The sequence below is a fragment of the Lates calcarifer genome, linkage group LG13 (genome assembly GCF_001640805.2).
Source record: "Lates calcarifer isolate ASB-BC8 linkage group LG13, TLL_Latcal_v3, whole genome shotgun sequence".
Lineage (NCBI taxonomy): Eukaryota > Metazoa > Chordata > Actinopteri > Centropomidae > Lates > Lates calcarifer.
The window spans coordinates 25702462-25718114 of NC_066845.1; the positions used below are offsets into that span (position 1 = coordinate 25702462).

General features: G+C 43.5%; 2 protein-coding genes across 3 annotated transcripts; both read left to right on the forward strand.

Annotated features, from left to right (window-relative positions):
- Positions 1–477: 477 nt before the first annotated feature.
- On the forward strand, positions 478–8081 carry slc25a25a (solute carrier family 25 member 25a). Its single transcript, XM_018673674.2, has 10 exons — positions 478–735; positions 2717–2843; positions 2957–3044; positions 3137–3248; positions 4455–4613; positions 5348–5500; positions 5584–5691; positions 5781–5948; positions 6172–6322; positions 6624–8081. Exons 1-10 carry the CDS (start codon positions 574–576, stop codon positions 6806–6808), a joined length of 1413 nt encoding a protein of 470 aa, XP_018529190.1. The 5' UTR covers positions 478–573; the 3' UTR covers positions 6809–8081.
- A 1159-nt stretch (positions 8082–9240) lies between these two features.
- Positions 9241–14420, forward strand: zdhhc12a (zinc finger DHHC-type palmitoyltransferase 12a). 2 transcript variants are annotated; one of them, XM_051075198.1, is made up of 5 exons: positions 9241–9799; positions 10430–10563; positions 10826–10915; positions 11056–11219; positions 12090–14420. In XM_051075198.1, exons 1-5 carry the CDS (start codon positions 9703–9705, stop codon positions 12403–12405), a joined length of 801 nt encoding a protein of 266 aa, XP_050931155.1. In that variant the 5' UTR covers positions 9241–9702; the 3' UTR covers positions 12406–14420. The 2 variants fall into 2 exon arrangements, with proteins under 2 accessions (XP_050931155.1, XP_018529191.1); XM_018673675.2 differs by having other exon boundaries at positions 9252–9799; positions 11053–11219.
- Positions 14421–15653: the final 1233 nt, after the last annotated feature.

Consider the following 15653-nt stretch of genomic DNA (forward strand, 5'->3'; position numbering starts at 1 on the left):
ACATAATATGTGTGTTATTTTACGACTGAAAACAAATCAATCATTATTACATTTATTGTTTGTTTAAAAACCTATGGTATTTAAATTAGTATTATTACTTTATTATAACAATAATAGTGCACCCATTCTTTCCCTACCGAGCTGTGATCCTTTTACTTGTTTGTTTGTTTATTTTTTGCTTGTTTGTTCGCTCCTGGCACATGTCCCGCCAAGCAGCTCCCTGTATCCCAGTTTGAATGCAAGGAAAGACGGGATTGGTCAATATTTGACAGCGTAGACGAAAGGAAGAACGTGATTGGTCGACGACTCTTCTTTTCATTACGCAAGGAGGAGGCGGGACCGAGAAGAGCGCATCAATGGGCGGTCTCAACGATTGGCCAGTAGTAAAATGACGTTGCGTTGACGGCGTGGCGGCCAATGACGTTGCCCCATTCTTGGAAGAGGCGTGGCGTCTTGTCATTCTTTAGAAACCGGCGTTTCCTTACCGGCATTTCAGTACCGTCCCGTGAAGGGGAAAGACGTCGGTGTATTTATTTATTTATTGTAGTTTGTTTTAAATTTCGCGGAGCCATCATGCTCGGCCTGTGCCTTTACGTCCCGGTGTCCAACTCGGACCCGGTTGAGGTGGAATATTTCGAGTCTAACGGACTGCCGTCGGAGCTGAAGTCGCTCTTTAACAAACTGAGCGTGTTCCTGCCGTCTCAGGAGTTTTCAAGCTACCAACGGTGGCGAAAGGTAAGAAAAAGATCACTTAAAATTAACTTTTGATGTTTTGTGTCCTCGTTAATATTCACCATCACCTACTTCTTTAAATCCAATTACTTTTATCGACACTAATCCTTTCTTTCCGGGCGCCGGAAGGATTAGCACGGGGTAGTAAGAAGCCTTACGACTAGGCCGCAAATGCGACCGGCTTCTAGAAAAATCGCTACGAGGAAAAAAAAACGGTTTTAGCGAAAACTTTGTTGTGACTATTGGTGCTTAATATAAAGTTAACTTTGGTTTCTGTTAGTTTCTATTAAAAGTATCTACTTTCTATTCATGCAGTCAAAATACTGAGTTAAATGAACCGGCGCGGGCTGCGATTCATTCACGTTACAGGGAAAATCCACCCTAAAGAGGAATGTGTACAATGTGCCATTCATGTGGATTGTGGAAAGCCGCAGTCTGCTCCCATGTGCAACCGTAAAATGTTTCAAATGCACAAATTAAAGTCTTGATTTAGTCAGATCATTTATGCACATTTGTAAAATGCACAAATAATGTAAATAAGGCAAATACTGCGATGTCTACAGCTTCTGGTTATCACGAGTTTGACCTTGTATCTCTTCATTTTAAGTGGTATATCTGTTCCCCAGCCGTTTGGACTGTTTATTGTTTGGTCTATTAAATGACTCTTAGAGCCCAAGGTGACATCTTCAAATGTCCTGTTCAGCCAAAAGTCCAAAACCACTGGATATTCAAAGTCAAAGAGAAGCAGCAGTTTTAGCCTGAAAATGGCTGAAACAGTCAGCTGTAGTATGTAAACATCTCCCTGGGATACAAAAACGTTTTCTCATTACTTGCACCTGCACATTCGCTCCTTCCTGAAACCAGAAAGCAGGTGGAGCGAACCTTGGTTTTTGTGCTGAGAGGCTGCACAGGACGGTGACTCATGCTCCATCTGCAATCAGTTAGACGCTGACCCACTGCTGGCCTGTCTGATTTTTCAGTCGTTGCACTCAGCTGTGGTTCACATTTTAGCTCGTGAACTGATGGCAATGCAAGAACATTTAGTAAACATTGTGTTTTGTTTTGACAAGGTCAGCTGTCCTGTTTGTTGTCTGTGTAGCAGCTGCAAAGGTTTCTGGCTTCCTCTAGGATCAACCCTTTTAGGAGAAGGGTGCAGACTCTGGCCAAAAGGTGTCCCTCAGAACAGAAATAGCATGATGCAAATTCTTAAAGTTTGCCTCACAGCTTTCCCCTTTACCCACACTGTAAGTCACATGCAGCTGGTGCAGGTAGTTTTAGCGTGAGCTGCAGGGGGAGAGCAGAATGTCCTGCAGAGTATCGTTACTGTTTGACAGTCATATGCCTGCACCGTGGCCAGCGGGGTCGGGTATCAGCGTTGGCAGGATGGCGGGCTGGAGGACGGCCAGTGTCCTCGTCTCGTTTTAGCTCAGGAGGTCTGAGCTTAGACGAGATTAAAACAGCTGGTGGGTCGACCTGAGGCTGAGGTTGAAGATAGACCAGGGTGTTACTACCTAATACCCCCCTCCCTCCCCGGTCCTGGAGAAACGGACGTCACCCAAGTCATTCAAGAACGCCAAAGAGCATTGCAGCTCTGCAAATGGGTCACGGGGCTGTTCTGTGTGGTCATGAAACACAAGCCAGGGCACCTTTAAATCTCCAGTGTCATATTCAGGACTGGGACTGGCAGGTTATTAAATATTTGGCTTTTAGACGCCCATAGTAGACATAGAGTACATTTCAGAACTCCCTGAACCTGTTTCATAATCAAACATGAAGTTGTTTTGACGTGTCACTGGAGATGGCATCTTCACACACCACAGCAAGATGTCATCTGCTGCTGGAACTGGCTTCTCCCCTAAACTGTTAAACCACTAACTAACATTTGCTTCAATAAAATGTATTTCTTACTCCTCAACCACCCTCATTATTCAAACTAAAGCAGAATACCTCGCCTCAAAACCTGTGTCTTCTTATTGACTTACAGAAAACTTTAAAAGGGGAAGAAAATGACTCCGGTGGTCAGCTGGACTTTGAGGAGTTTGTTCACTATCTGCAAGACTACGAGAAAGACCTGAAGCTTGTGGTGAAAAGTCTCGACAGGAAGAATGCAGGTACGAGGCCGAGGCTTTGGTTTTGTTTCAGATGTGTCGCTTGGTTTCATTTTTCTCTCTGAGCTACAGCGTGAGAGGCTTTTTCTTATGACTCGTCTTTGTTTCCTTTTAAGGCCGCGTCGATCCCAAAGAGTTCATGCAGTCTCTTCGCGACCTTGGTGTGCATATCTCCCTGCAGCACGCAGAGAAAGTCCTTAAGAGGTAATTTCATTCATCCGTTTCATCCACTGGAATCTTGGATTGTTGGATTAAGTCTGAGTCTGAATCTTGTGTTCTTTTTTTTTCCTGTAAAGCATGGATAAGAATGGAATGATTACAATCAGCAGCAAAGACTGGGGCATGTACCCGATGGTGGAGAAGACGGAGAACATTCCTGAGATCATCCTCTACTGGAAACACTCCACGGTTAGTTCAACACACAGTTACCACAAAAGGGAACAGACATAGAAACAGCTAATAGTTGGTGTTATATAAATATGTCCTGTTTTCCTCAGTTTTGATAAGGGTATCTGGGCATCTGATAATGGTATCACTTGAGCTGAAGCTAATCAAAGTGCTGTGGGTGTTGCACCTTCATCCTGTCTGGAAAAAACAGGTCAATTGAGAAGCAAAGTCACAAGTCGTGCGTCAGCAATTAAGCTCTATTAGGACATGAGAGGAATTGGTCCCATTCTGGGAGGATTATGTGGGAAGGATTTGCTCATTTGTCTTGCTGTTATGTAAAAGTGAGCAGCGGTAAGTCGGAGCAGGTGGAGGACTGAAGTGATACAGTGCAGCTCCTGCAGGACGGCGGCGCAATCTTGCCATCTAACGAGCGTAGCAGCCTCGACTTGGCACAGATGAGACGCTGACAGGGCGAACCAGAGCCAGAAATAGAGCTGGAGTTACTGCTCCCAGGAGGACAGGATGGACGGCAGCCAAATTACTGCTGAAACATTAGCTGCTGGGACATTTCAGTTTGCAGAAATCAGATGTTAAATGCCCTCCGCAGTCACAGCAGAGCCACTGTGTCCCTGTGTGACACTGAGACTTTCTACCAGGTAGTAAAAAGGAAGAGGCTGTTGATGTCCTATATTTGAAACCGGGTCAAAATAAGCTGTTTTTATTGAGGCAGTAAAATTATATAACGATGAAGAAGCAGAAATAAGTTTGTGGTTTCACGGAATAACTTCTAAAACAAACTGAAAATTAATATTCATTAAGTTAGAAGTTAATTTCCAGCTTCTTTCTTTAAAGTTCAGACTGCTGTTAAAGGCGACCAGAGTTGGCACCGGTCCACATCTGCAGGTTTAGACAGATCCAGTCGTAAGCCCCTGACATGTCTCCTCGCAGACTTGCGCTCTTTGACCTTCACCCAAGGAGCCTCATTAATATCCACACGGTTCAGTGCATGCATGATTTTTTTTTTCCCTAAAGTCAATTAAGTCCTGACCTCTGAAAACGAACCCAGAGCTCAGTCACAGTCACTCAGTTTGACATTTACTGTGCCAGGACACTGTGCCCATGATTTCCTACCTGATAACTTGATGCTTGGTTAAGAATAGGAGCTGTTTGTCGTGCATTTATCTAAATCTGCTGTATATCTAATCCTTTCTGTCGTCTTCTTTGCAGATATTCGATGTGGGTGAGAACCTGATGGTGCCCGATGAGTTCACCATCGAGGAGAAGCAGATGGGGATGTGGTGGAGGCACCTGGTCGCAGGTGGAGGAGCTGGAGCCGTTTCCAGGACTTGTACCGCTCCCCTGGACAGACTCAAAGTCATGATGCAGGTAAGACGACCACATGAGTTTCTAGGCCTTGAGGCGTTTGGGAACTGGACAAAATGTGGAAGAAGCTGTGGAAACTTTTATCTTGGAGGATGATCAGCAGGTTGTTGCTGAGTTTTCTGCTGCTTTGCTTAAAAACGACTAAATTCTTGAGTCGAATCAGGAGAGTCGAGCTCAAAAAATCACATTTATCCTTAAGAAAATGTAAATGAGATTCTCCTGGAAGCTGAGCTTTCACAACAGCAGCAGGCGGCACAGTTATCCATTGAAGTGGAAAGTTAAGAGCAATTGCCCAAGAGAGAATTACCTAAAGGGCCTTAAACAAGTTAATGTTTCACGGGCGGTGTGTAAGAGTGAGGGGTCAGAGTCCAGGAGCTGGTCGTCAGTCAGAGCCGAGCCATGCCTTTGACCAATGACGGCTCAGAAACGGCCCTCACACCCTTGGCTGCGTAATCTTCACCGTCATTAATGGGCTAAAGGTCTGACTGTGCGCAGATTCAGGATCTGTGTCAGCGACCTTGATTTACGTCAGTCGCAATGTGGACAGTCGACTTTGAGCCTCTATCGATTCTTGAATTAGAAGCTTATTTGCTTCTTTTCCCATCAATTAAACCGACCCGACCCAGTTGGCTCAGTTTCTGGGTCAAATCTCGCACCGTGTCGGATCAATCCCAAAATTTAACGCCCCGATAACAGGATCAAACCAGATCTGATCATGTCTGATTCTTCTTTCTCAGGTTTATGGATCCAGAACCAACAACATGTGCATCATGAGCGGGCTGACGCAGATGATCAAAGAGGGCGGCATGAGGTCGCTGTGGCGAGGCAACGGCGTCAACGTCATCAAAATCGCCCCTGAGTCGGCCCTCAAGTTCATGGCGTACGAGCAGGTACGACAAGTGACTCAAACGTGGAGTTTCTGACGCTCGATGCTTTTCATGTCCGGTCACTAATTCTCAACGTCTCCCTCCAGATTAAACGACTGATCGGCAGCGATAAGGAGACGCTGAGCATCTTGGAGCGGTTTGTTGCCGGATCTCTGGCTGGAGTGATCGCCCAGAGCACCATCTACCCCATGGAGGTGATGATCAGTTTAACTGCAGCTTGTTTTTGAGTTTTTAACACTCCAGTCAAACAAAACTGACTTTCTTTACTGAATCTGCCTCCCAGGTGCTGAAAACTCGTCTCGCTCTGAGGAAGACCGGACAGTACTCCGGTATCTCCGACTGTGCCAAGCAGATTTTCAGGCGAGAGGGACTCGGAGCGTTTTATAAAGGCTACGTCCCCAACATGCTCGGCATCATCCCCTACGCAGGCATCGACCTGGCAGTGTACGAGGTGAGCAGAAACTAAACTCAGTTTAATCAGCCCGCTGATAAACTCCACACAAAACATCTAATCAGATCACAACCTGATAAACACAAGAAAGACGAAGCAGTGTTCATTCAGGAGACATTTAAACAGCTGCGTTACCTCATCACCTCTTGCACAACACAGTCTGATGACAGTGACCAAACATCACTGAGACTTTTTCCTCATCTTGTATTTTTTCCACCCTCAGACTCTGAAGAACAGCTACCTGCAGCAGTACGGCGCCAACAGCACCGACCCCGGCGTCTTCGTGCTGCTGGCCTGCGGCACCGTGTCCAGCACCTGCGGTCAGCTCGCCAGTTACCCTCTGGCTCTGATCCGAACCCGCATGCAAGCACAAGGTGAGGCCTTCGCTCCCGGAGCGGGAGGAGGAACATTACAAATCTTTGTTTAGATCATTTACTCATTAATTCGTTTGAAAGGAAGCAGCTCCTTAAAGGACCACACCTATGTTACTGTACAGGGAGGGATGATCATATGGTTCATGATTCATATGTGGGCGACATGATTCAGCTGCTGTAAAGGCCAATGAAAGGACAGATACACACCTGATTATATTTGGAGTAAAGTTGAGTTTAAGTCTGGAGAGTTTCTACTGTGTTTCTTTCATCACTAACGCTGGTTTTTATTTTTGTTTTGCAGCGGCGACGGGGGGCAGCCAGCAGGTGACGATGACGGGGCTCTTCAGGCAGATCCTGCAGAACGAGGGCCCGACGGGGCTCTACAGAGGCCTGGCCCCCAACTTCCTCAAAGTCATCCCGGCCGTCAGCATCAGCTACGTCGTCTACGAGCACCTGAAGACGCAGCTGGGGGTGACCTCGCGCTGACACTCTCCCTCTTTGTCACACTGAAAGCGTGTGACAAACACCCCACGCCCCCGCCCCCTCTATCCCACGGCTCCTACTAGGGAATCCCAGGGACCTTTTCTGGCCCCCGCCGTAAGGGGTTTGTTGAGCCATCTCATTCTGTGAATGTCAGCTGACGAAAGACGAGAAAGGACAGTGAACGTTGGAAAGGCCAAGGTGGAGGATCTGGACTCTGTGAGCTCAGGTTGTTATGGGGGGTTGTGACCCACGCTGCTATTTATGTTTTAAGAGAAGAAGGTGAATCGAGAGCTGAAACATGAGGAATGTAAGTGACTGTAAATCAAGGACCAAATGTTTTTGCTCTTCCTGCCATTTTGTGCTGTTGGTGCCTGAGCAAACGTCCAGTTTATTTTCATGTTGGTCTGACATTGCAGGCTTCGTTCAGTTGGTCGGTTTAATATGCATCGCCAGCACTCTTTGTTAAATAACTACTTAATTTAAAAGAAAAATCTCCCTGTCAGAGCACATGGCAGACGTAGCATTAATAAGCTCTTAAGAAGTTTTATTCTTTAACAGTTCTGCCTGTAGGAAGAAATGATTGCGTCCACAAACGAGAGGGTTTTGCACATGTGAGTTTGATCTCTCTTCACCTCTGTCCTGGATGAATGGATGACTGCCTGTGGAGTATTTATTTCCACCCTTCCTGTATTTATTGTTTTTATTGTCGAGAAGAAAAAGCGAGAGAGAGCGGGACGTATATGCTGCATGTTTCCTGTGTGAAGAGCCAAATGTGCGATTGATCACATGTTTTAAAAAGCAGTGTGGTTGTATTCACGGTGGGAGATTAACACCAGACGACGGCCTTAACGCGCAGCTGTCGAACACTAAACGGAGTCGTCTGGTGAGCTCTTGAAAAAGGCGTTTGCACCAACAGAAAGTTATTTTTGTAGTTGCTCAAACAGCTTCAGATTCTCTCTGTTAATGTGTGTTAGATGTGTTTTTTTTGCCCTAAAGTATAAATGTCTTAATGTTCACCTCAGGTTGAAAGGGCAGTTTATTGTTTAATTCACTGAAAAACACAGATAATGCTTTTTTTTTTCTTTTTTTGGTCTCACAACATTTATACTTGCTGAAAAACAAGGGCTTGAAAAAGATGAGTGACATAATGCACTTTAATCAATGCTGGAAGGGCCTCTGAATGAATGTTGTATTAAGAGTTAATTCTTTTTTGTAAAGAATATATTTTAGTGTTTTAATGGACCATTCTGATGCAAATAAATGCAAATTCTTGTCACACGTCGTGTCGGGTGTTTTTACTTTTTGTACAGAATGTGAACAGACTTCTCAGATGTTTATTCTGGATTGAAAAGTCCTGTAATCTGACAGGTTTCTGTGAAGATAAATGCAGGTTTCAGGGGGTGTTTATCCCCGTTTACAGATCTACATGTGACCGGGGTTTTCTGGTATTGTGAACGCTCAGAGGAATCTTTCTCGTTTCCACCATCCATCCATTAAAAACCCACATTTATTATAGAAAACAAATCTGGCACAACAGTGTGTGGAAATTTATTAGACGAAGGATTACAACATCATGACCACAGACTGTAGGAAGGAATGAGGAAGTGATGACAACAACACCACGAGGGACAAAATAAAACCAAAAATAAACATTGACAACATTAACTACACAGTTACTATAGAAAACCAACATTTATCACCGAGCAGTTAAAATGATTGTTTTTTATATTAGTCAAAGTATAAAAAGACATTTTCTTTTTTCCAGCCTCTAGGACACAACATTGAATTTCAGCTGTGGAGACAGCACTATACAACTACATTTAACTATAAAACTAATATGTATTTCTCTGGATATTCCAGTTTTATGAGGACAGGTATTTGTAGTTGTCTGAATTTGGGTGGAGGCAGAAACTGCAGGGCTGAACATCTCAAACCCTAGATACATAAAACTACAACCATCTGCATGGATAGACACCAGCAACAAGTGAGGAAAGTGTGTATTTTTGTAATTTTGGTGAACTGATCCTTTAACAAAGGCCTTTACATGTATACAGAAGGATTTAGGAGTTATATAATACTTTAATGTTCCTCTGCACTGGTTCACACAGAAATGTTGCCTATACTTTTTTAATTCTAATTTACTGCTAAAGTGTCCTTTGTCTTTTAGTGTATATCTTCATCTTCACATATTTTATTTAGCAGGTGAAACATTTACTGGAAATTGAGTCTTAACTGTTCTCAGAACAGTATCAGCTCTTCCAGGAAACTACAGGAAGTGTTTAGAAACTGGTGCTGGGCAGAAGAGATAAAAGATTAGCTCGCTGTACTTTAGAATAAATGACAGAAATGTGTTATGTTACCGACGGCAAAGACGTTTTAGTGAAGACATTCAACATAATATCTCAGTACATGATTATATTGTGACCTTCATATTATCATTATTACATTCTTTCATGGTGGGGATTACATGTATGCCGAGAATTCAGCTGATATGTTACTGGGTTGGGATTAGACAGAGAACAGTAAAGTGTTGTTATGTAACAGTATTTGACGGAGGATTTCAACATATAGAAGTCGTTTGACTTTTTTTAAGCGCAGGGTTTATTTCGCGCAGTTTGTCCTTCGCTGCCTCCCGTACCAAAACAAGGAAGTAAAGGTGAAGGAAGGGAGGTACACAGCGAAACCAGAGAAAATCTATAAAATACGCATTTACGGCTGTAACTAGCTACATGGCTGTGCTATAAAACACACATTTATTATCTAGCATAGTCAAAACGCGTGTTTTATTTTCATAACCACCCTTGCTATGTTGTTAAAAGACAGCTAACGAGGCTAACCTGTTAGCTAGGAGTTAGCAGCGGCGCTGAAAGGTGGTGTTAATATTGCCTGTTGATAAAATGGCGCAGAGCATGTTTCGGACCGGGGTTCTGGTCCGGGCCACACACACCGTGCTGACCTGGGTCATTACCCTCATCCTGTTCCTGCATGACACCGGTAAGTTCATTCAAACTGGGCCAACCCGTGCCACAGATGGGCGGGGCACAGGGAAAATGTATTTTACTTAAACACAGTTCTGAGGTACCTGATGATTCTTGTTTTATGCTGCCACACTTCAGAGGGAAATATTTGACCGTTTACTGCACATTTATCAGCTACAGAGACAAAAACACACGATAAGCTTTCAAACGACATTAGTAAAGACTAAACTAATGGTTCTCAATCTATCTATATAATTAAAGTATTGGATTAAAGAGTGTATTGAGAAATGCCTTAAATGGATTATTCCAGCACACAGCAGCTGTGTATCTGCAGATGACTGAATTATACCACAGGCCGAGGTGGCCCGACCAGAGAGAAGTCATTATAGAAATAGTACAAATCAGTGAATTGAGTCTTTAATTTACACAGCTGGTGTTGTTGTATTGTGATACTGTGATCATTCGGCTTTAATGTTGTGTCTTCTTGGTCTGAAAGTCTTTATTACAGTTCAGAACTTATGTGTATTTGACCAGATCATCCATCTGTAGGTTAGATGTCATATTGTGTGGGAGCAGCAGGAGTTGTACTCTGAATATCATTGACTCCTGTGTGTGTGTGTGTGTGTGTGTGTGTGTGTGTGTGCAGATCTGCGGAAGTGTGAGGAGCGAGGAGAGCTGCTGCTGCCGGCTCTGTTCTTCCTCGTGGTCGTGCTGTCGGTGCTGTTATACTTTGCAGTGTCTTTAATGGATCCAGGCTTCGTTCTTACTGACACTGTGAAGGTGAGATGAACTGATGAAACCCACATCACTAAAACCAAACACATACACAACACATGCAGGTCTTTTATTTACTGTATCTTTTGTTGAGTGTTTATTGTTAATGTTCGGTCCTGGGCTTTGATTTCTTCATCTTTCTCTCAGGTGTGTTTAGTTGACGGACAGTCGTGTAGCCAGGGTATACACAATCCTTTAAGTAAAGGTCACAGTGTGTACAGTGTATCTGTGTTTACATGTGTGACCCACATCAGTCTTTATTACACAGGGTGCTCAGGGTTCAAATGAGGAAATGGAGTCGATGATTCCTCAGGCTTCGACCCCTCGGCTGCGGCGCTGTGGATACTGTCTGCTGCAGGTAACCAGCTGCAAACCTACACCCTCTCTGTGTTCATCAGCATTAACAGTAATGCATCTCTGCTAAAAACACAATGTTCACTGTGATGGAACATCAAAAATAGCACCTCTCTCTCTCTCTCTCTTTTTTTCATGCAGCAGCCAATGAGAGCGAAGCACTGTCAGACGTGTAAACGCTGCGTTCGGCGCTTCGACCACCACTGCCCCTGGATCGAGAACTGTGTGGGAGAGAGGAACCACCGCTGGTTCATCGTCTACCTGCTGGTGCAGCTGCTCGCTCTGCTGTGGGCTCTTCACATCGCTCTGTACGTCTGCTCCATCTGTTCCCTCTAAGATTAATGTCCTTATCTGGTGGGTGGGGGGGTCATCACATGGTGACAGTGCACTCTGTTCTGCAGGTTTATCTCTGCAGCTTTAGGTCGCATTAGGTAACACTGAAGAGTTTGAGAATTGACAGACTGATCTCTGTTTACATTTGACAAACAGGGGTTTTAATGTGTTGCTCAAGCACATTTTCAAAGTTCAAGTCAGTCTCATTTTAGAGATTCTGCAGCCTTGTAGTTGAAGGCCAGTGACTTGAACTGCTATGATGGATGTGGTAAAGTGGAGGTGTAGGTGTAGACACACCTGCCTGAGGCAGAAATCAGCCACTGGCTGGGTTATGGTGCGTTCCAGTTGTACTTAGAAGTTGGAATTTCTGAGTTCCTAGTCTGAGGTTTCAGACTAGTCGGATTTCCAGAAAGTTGGATCAACCATGACAGAAGAATTCAAGATGGCTGCTATTCAGGCCAACAGTAGTGAACACTCTGCTGAGGTGTTTTGGTAACGGAATGACAACTTACACATAATCAGAATGTTTTTTACACAAAGAAATACAAAGATATTTTTGCACCTTTTCTCTGACCTCTTCAGGTGAAGTGTGTATTTCTTTGAAACTCTGAAAGAGCAACAAAAACAAAAGCTTTCCTGTGAGCGTTCATGTTTTTCTGACTTCTCAACTGGAACTCAGTCACTCCCACTTCCAACTTCCGATGTAAATGGAACGCACCATTAAACCTCAGTCAGTAGAGCCAAAGGCAAGTTTTTATTTTATTGTTGGTGTGAATGATGGATACCTGTGGGGGGTTGTACACTCTGCTCTGATACACCCTAACAACAGTGGGTAAATCTTTCAGGTCTGGAGTTTCGCCCAGCGTCACGTGGGAGCTGTGGTTCAGGGTGAACGGGTTCCTGCTGGTGGCGCTGGGCGTTGTCGGGGTTTTCTCCATGGTGGTGCTGCTGCTGCTGTGCTGCCACCTCTACCTGGTCTCCATCAACTGCACCACCTGGGAGTTCATGTCACGTCACCGGATCTCGTACCTGAAGAACTGCGGAGACGAGGAGAACCCGTTCGACCGCGGCGTCTTCTGCAACCTGTGGGATTTCTTCTGCATCTGCAGGACGGTGGTCTGGGAGCAGGTCTACCACAGAAACACCCCAAACCCGGTGTAGCCTCACGGAGACTGGTGTCAGATGAACTTGTGGTTCCTTTTGGCTTTTTGTGTTTGACTGCGATGGATGCTTTGTGTGCAGGAGAACAACTCTGGACCATGAAGTTATACACTATTATACACTAGAGCAGACATACAGATCAGAAGACACTACTCCAGTGAAAAGTCCTGTAGCTGAGAAATATCTCAGCATGCATCAGTTGGATTGGAGCCACCATGAGGTTTGTGGTTTTCAGTGAAATATCTTGACAACTACTTGAAGGATTTCTTTGAAATTTGCCACCGACGTTCACGTCCAACCTCAGGATGAATTGTTGTAACTTTGATGATCCCTGAACTTCTCATTTAGCGCCAGCGCTAAAACCGTGCAGTGTCAAAGAAGAAATTCAGATCAAACAGCTGCCGCCATTTTGTTTTTCCTGTCTGTTTTGCCGAATTCAGCCTGATGTTTTCGTGGTCGCCAAATTTCTACCATCAGGCCTGAACATGAACGTCAGGAACAGTGAATGCAGCGTGAACGTGGCCTTTACTCTTGTTTTCATTCAGGAAAGGAAGCCAAACTCAAATGTATCCGTGTTTAATGTCTTAACACAACACCTCCTCCCGTATTTACAGTTAACACACATCAGTGCTGCCACACAGCGTTGGTGTCTTTTAACGCATGTGGACTGATGCCTCCGGTGTGTGGGCTTACATAGAAAATGAAGGGTGCGGGTGTTTTGATGCGTCATACTCTGCCTTTACAGTTACTGTCTGCAAAAACATAATTATGATTATGAATCTGCACTGATTTTTGGCTCTTGACAGTTTTTTATATTTGATCTTACAAACACAAAAAATCTTGTGTGTAATTCTTGAATATTTATTTTAAATCTCTGGGTGGTTTTTTATATTGATTACATCTATACTGATTACTTTAAGTCCCCTAATTTAGCGTTTATAAACTGTACGCAGACATGCGTGAGTGGCGCAGGGATGACGTACTTTGTAGGCCAAACCGGAAGTTAGCATCACCCTGGTTCCTTCGAGAAAAAGAGAGATTTACTCATTGGGTTTTGGATTATTCCAGAAATAAACTGTGAGTAGAAACACAACGAGGCTGTAAAGGTGGACTGGTGAGTAGATGGGTTTTCATGTTAACGTCCCCGACAACCTCTGTAGTCTCATTTAGACACTCGTTAGCAACCGCCTTTTTTAAGACACGTAAAAGCTTCAAACATCAGGAGTGGGGGATTTACTGACCCATTTTATGTCGGAGAATAAAACCTGAAAATGTCTTGAGCTTGTGTTAAAACCACAGACCTTATTTCAGACATTTAACCAGAAACACACTGACTTTGGGACGAGGGAACAGGAAGAGCTAACATGCTAACTTCCTGGTTTTAGGACTCGCGCTTCTCGAAGAGAACAACAACAATGGCGGACTGTCGCCATCTACTGTCCTGGCATACGACTGCGTTTTCAAACATTTTTGCATTATCAGGATCCACAAAGATCGTCGTCACAATATAGTTTTTTTTTAAACGCAAAAAATAACCGTTTCCGCTTTTCGCAAAACTGTTGTTGTGTAAACAAAGTCCGGCGAAAACATAACCTCTTTGATGAAGGTGATAAATGGTTCCTAACACACTATAAAGTGGTTGTACGCAGCTGTCAGGAGCTTTCTGAGTGTTGTACAGTTCCGTATTTGTCAACTATCATATTACAGCTACATCACAGTGTGTTATAAACTATTTATTTACTGTTTATGTACTGAATATAAACGCTAAACAAACGACAACAACTCAGGTCTGGTCACCACTTTATAACACTAATGGCCTTTACTGTAAATCTGTTGCAGTTAGTATCTTATACCAGTGGTTTAATGGACTGTAACTGGTTCTGTTTTAATGTAAGTGATCATTTTTTAACTGTTTTAATTTAATGGAGTCAAGTATTTTACAAACTTGTTTTACTGTATTTGTTCTGTTTGTATTTATTGACAAGAAGAGTACATTAAAACACTGATGATATATGCATGTTGTTATAGAGTACATCTGTACACATTGACATTCCTGATGCTTCACACACATACATAAATACAGTACCGACACAGAAGTAACATGTAATATTCAGCAGCATGAACTTAAAGTGCTACAACAGCTAAGTCGATGGTTCTGTTACATTTGACTAATTTAGCTGACTAAGTCATCCAGAGCAGGTGGAGGGGTCGCTGCCTTGCTCAGAGACACTTCAGCAGGACGTGAATGAAACCTCAGGAGGTTTCAGTTTTTTAAAGAGCAACTTACAGCTTGAACACACCTTCTTTATACAGTCAGAAATGCTTGCCAGTAGGTTGGATGTTGGCAAATATTGTGCAAATAAGAAACTTTATTTTACTGGTCCTGTTTTCCTGGAATTTCCTGGAAACTTTCCTCATATTTTCCTAAAAAATAGCTGTAAATTACAAGTTAATTTCCAGGAAAAGCCTGTGGATTTTGGTATAAATTATCAAGTGAAATTGAGAAAGTATTAGTCCCATCTCAGCCTGTGTTCTGTCTCTCACCAGATCAATGAATGTTAATTGAATTAATTTTCTGGTAAGTTGCTCTTAAAGTCCTGTATTTAAGTTTGATATCGTGCCTAACATTTCCCTTCAGACCCTCAGAACCGTCTCCCAGTGTGGATGTTTTCAGAAAACACCAATAATAAACTTTTTATTTTCGGTTTCCTTTCGAATCAGGGAGTGTTATCTTCAGGCTTCATCCCTCCTCCTCTTCCTCCTCCTCTCTTATTGCACTGACATCATTAGAGCTCAGTATCACAGAATATGATTTTGCTAAATTCAAAATACAGATATTTTTCTTACTATTATGGCTATAATAGATTCTCTATGGCTTCTTTTATTACCACTAGCGTTTACAGGATTTCTAGTGCACAAGTTCACCACGGTGCCATGCACTTCTACTGTCAACAGAAAACAGTTGGTGAGTGATATGTGATATAATGTGCACGTCGTTGCTACGAGGGAATGACTTGATAGGTGAAATGTTTCCACGTTGGATTTTTTTTCCCCTAAAAAAGACTCGTAACCAGAAACTGTTTCATTTTGTTTGGTCAAGGCAGTGGGCGAAGCCTGTCACAGTGATGCATAGAAACGGCAGCACATACTGAACCTCTGACGGATAAATACTGTAAAGAAATAAAACAAGCAAAGGCCACGAAGCAAGCTGAGTCTGTCTGCAACACACGGGATGCTTGAAGAGGCTA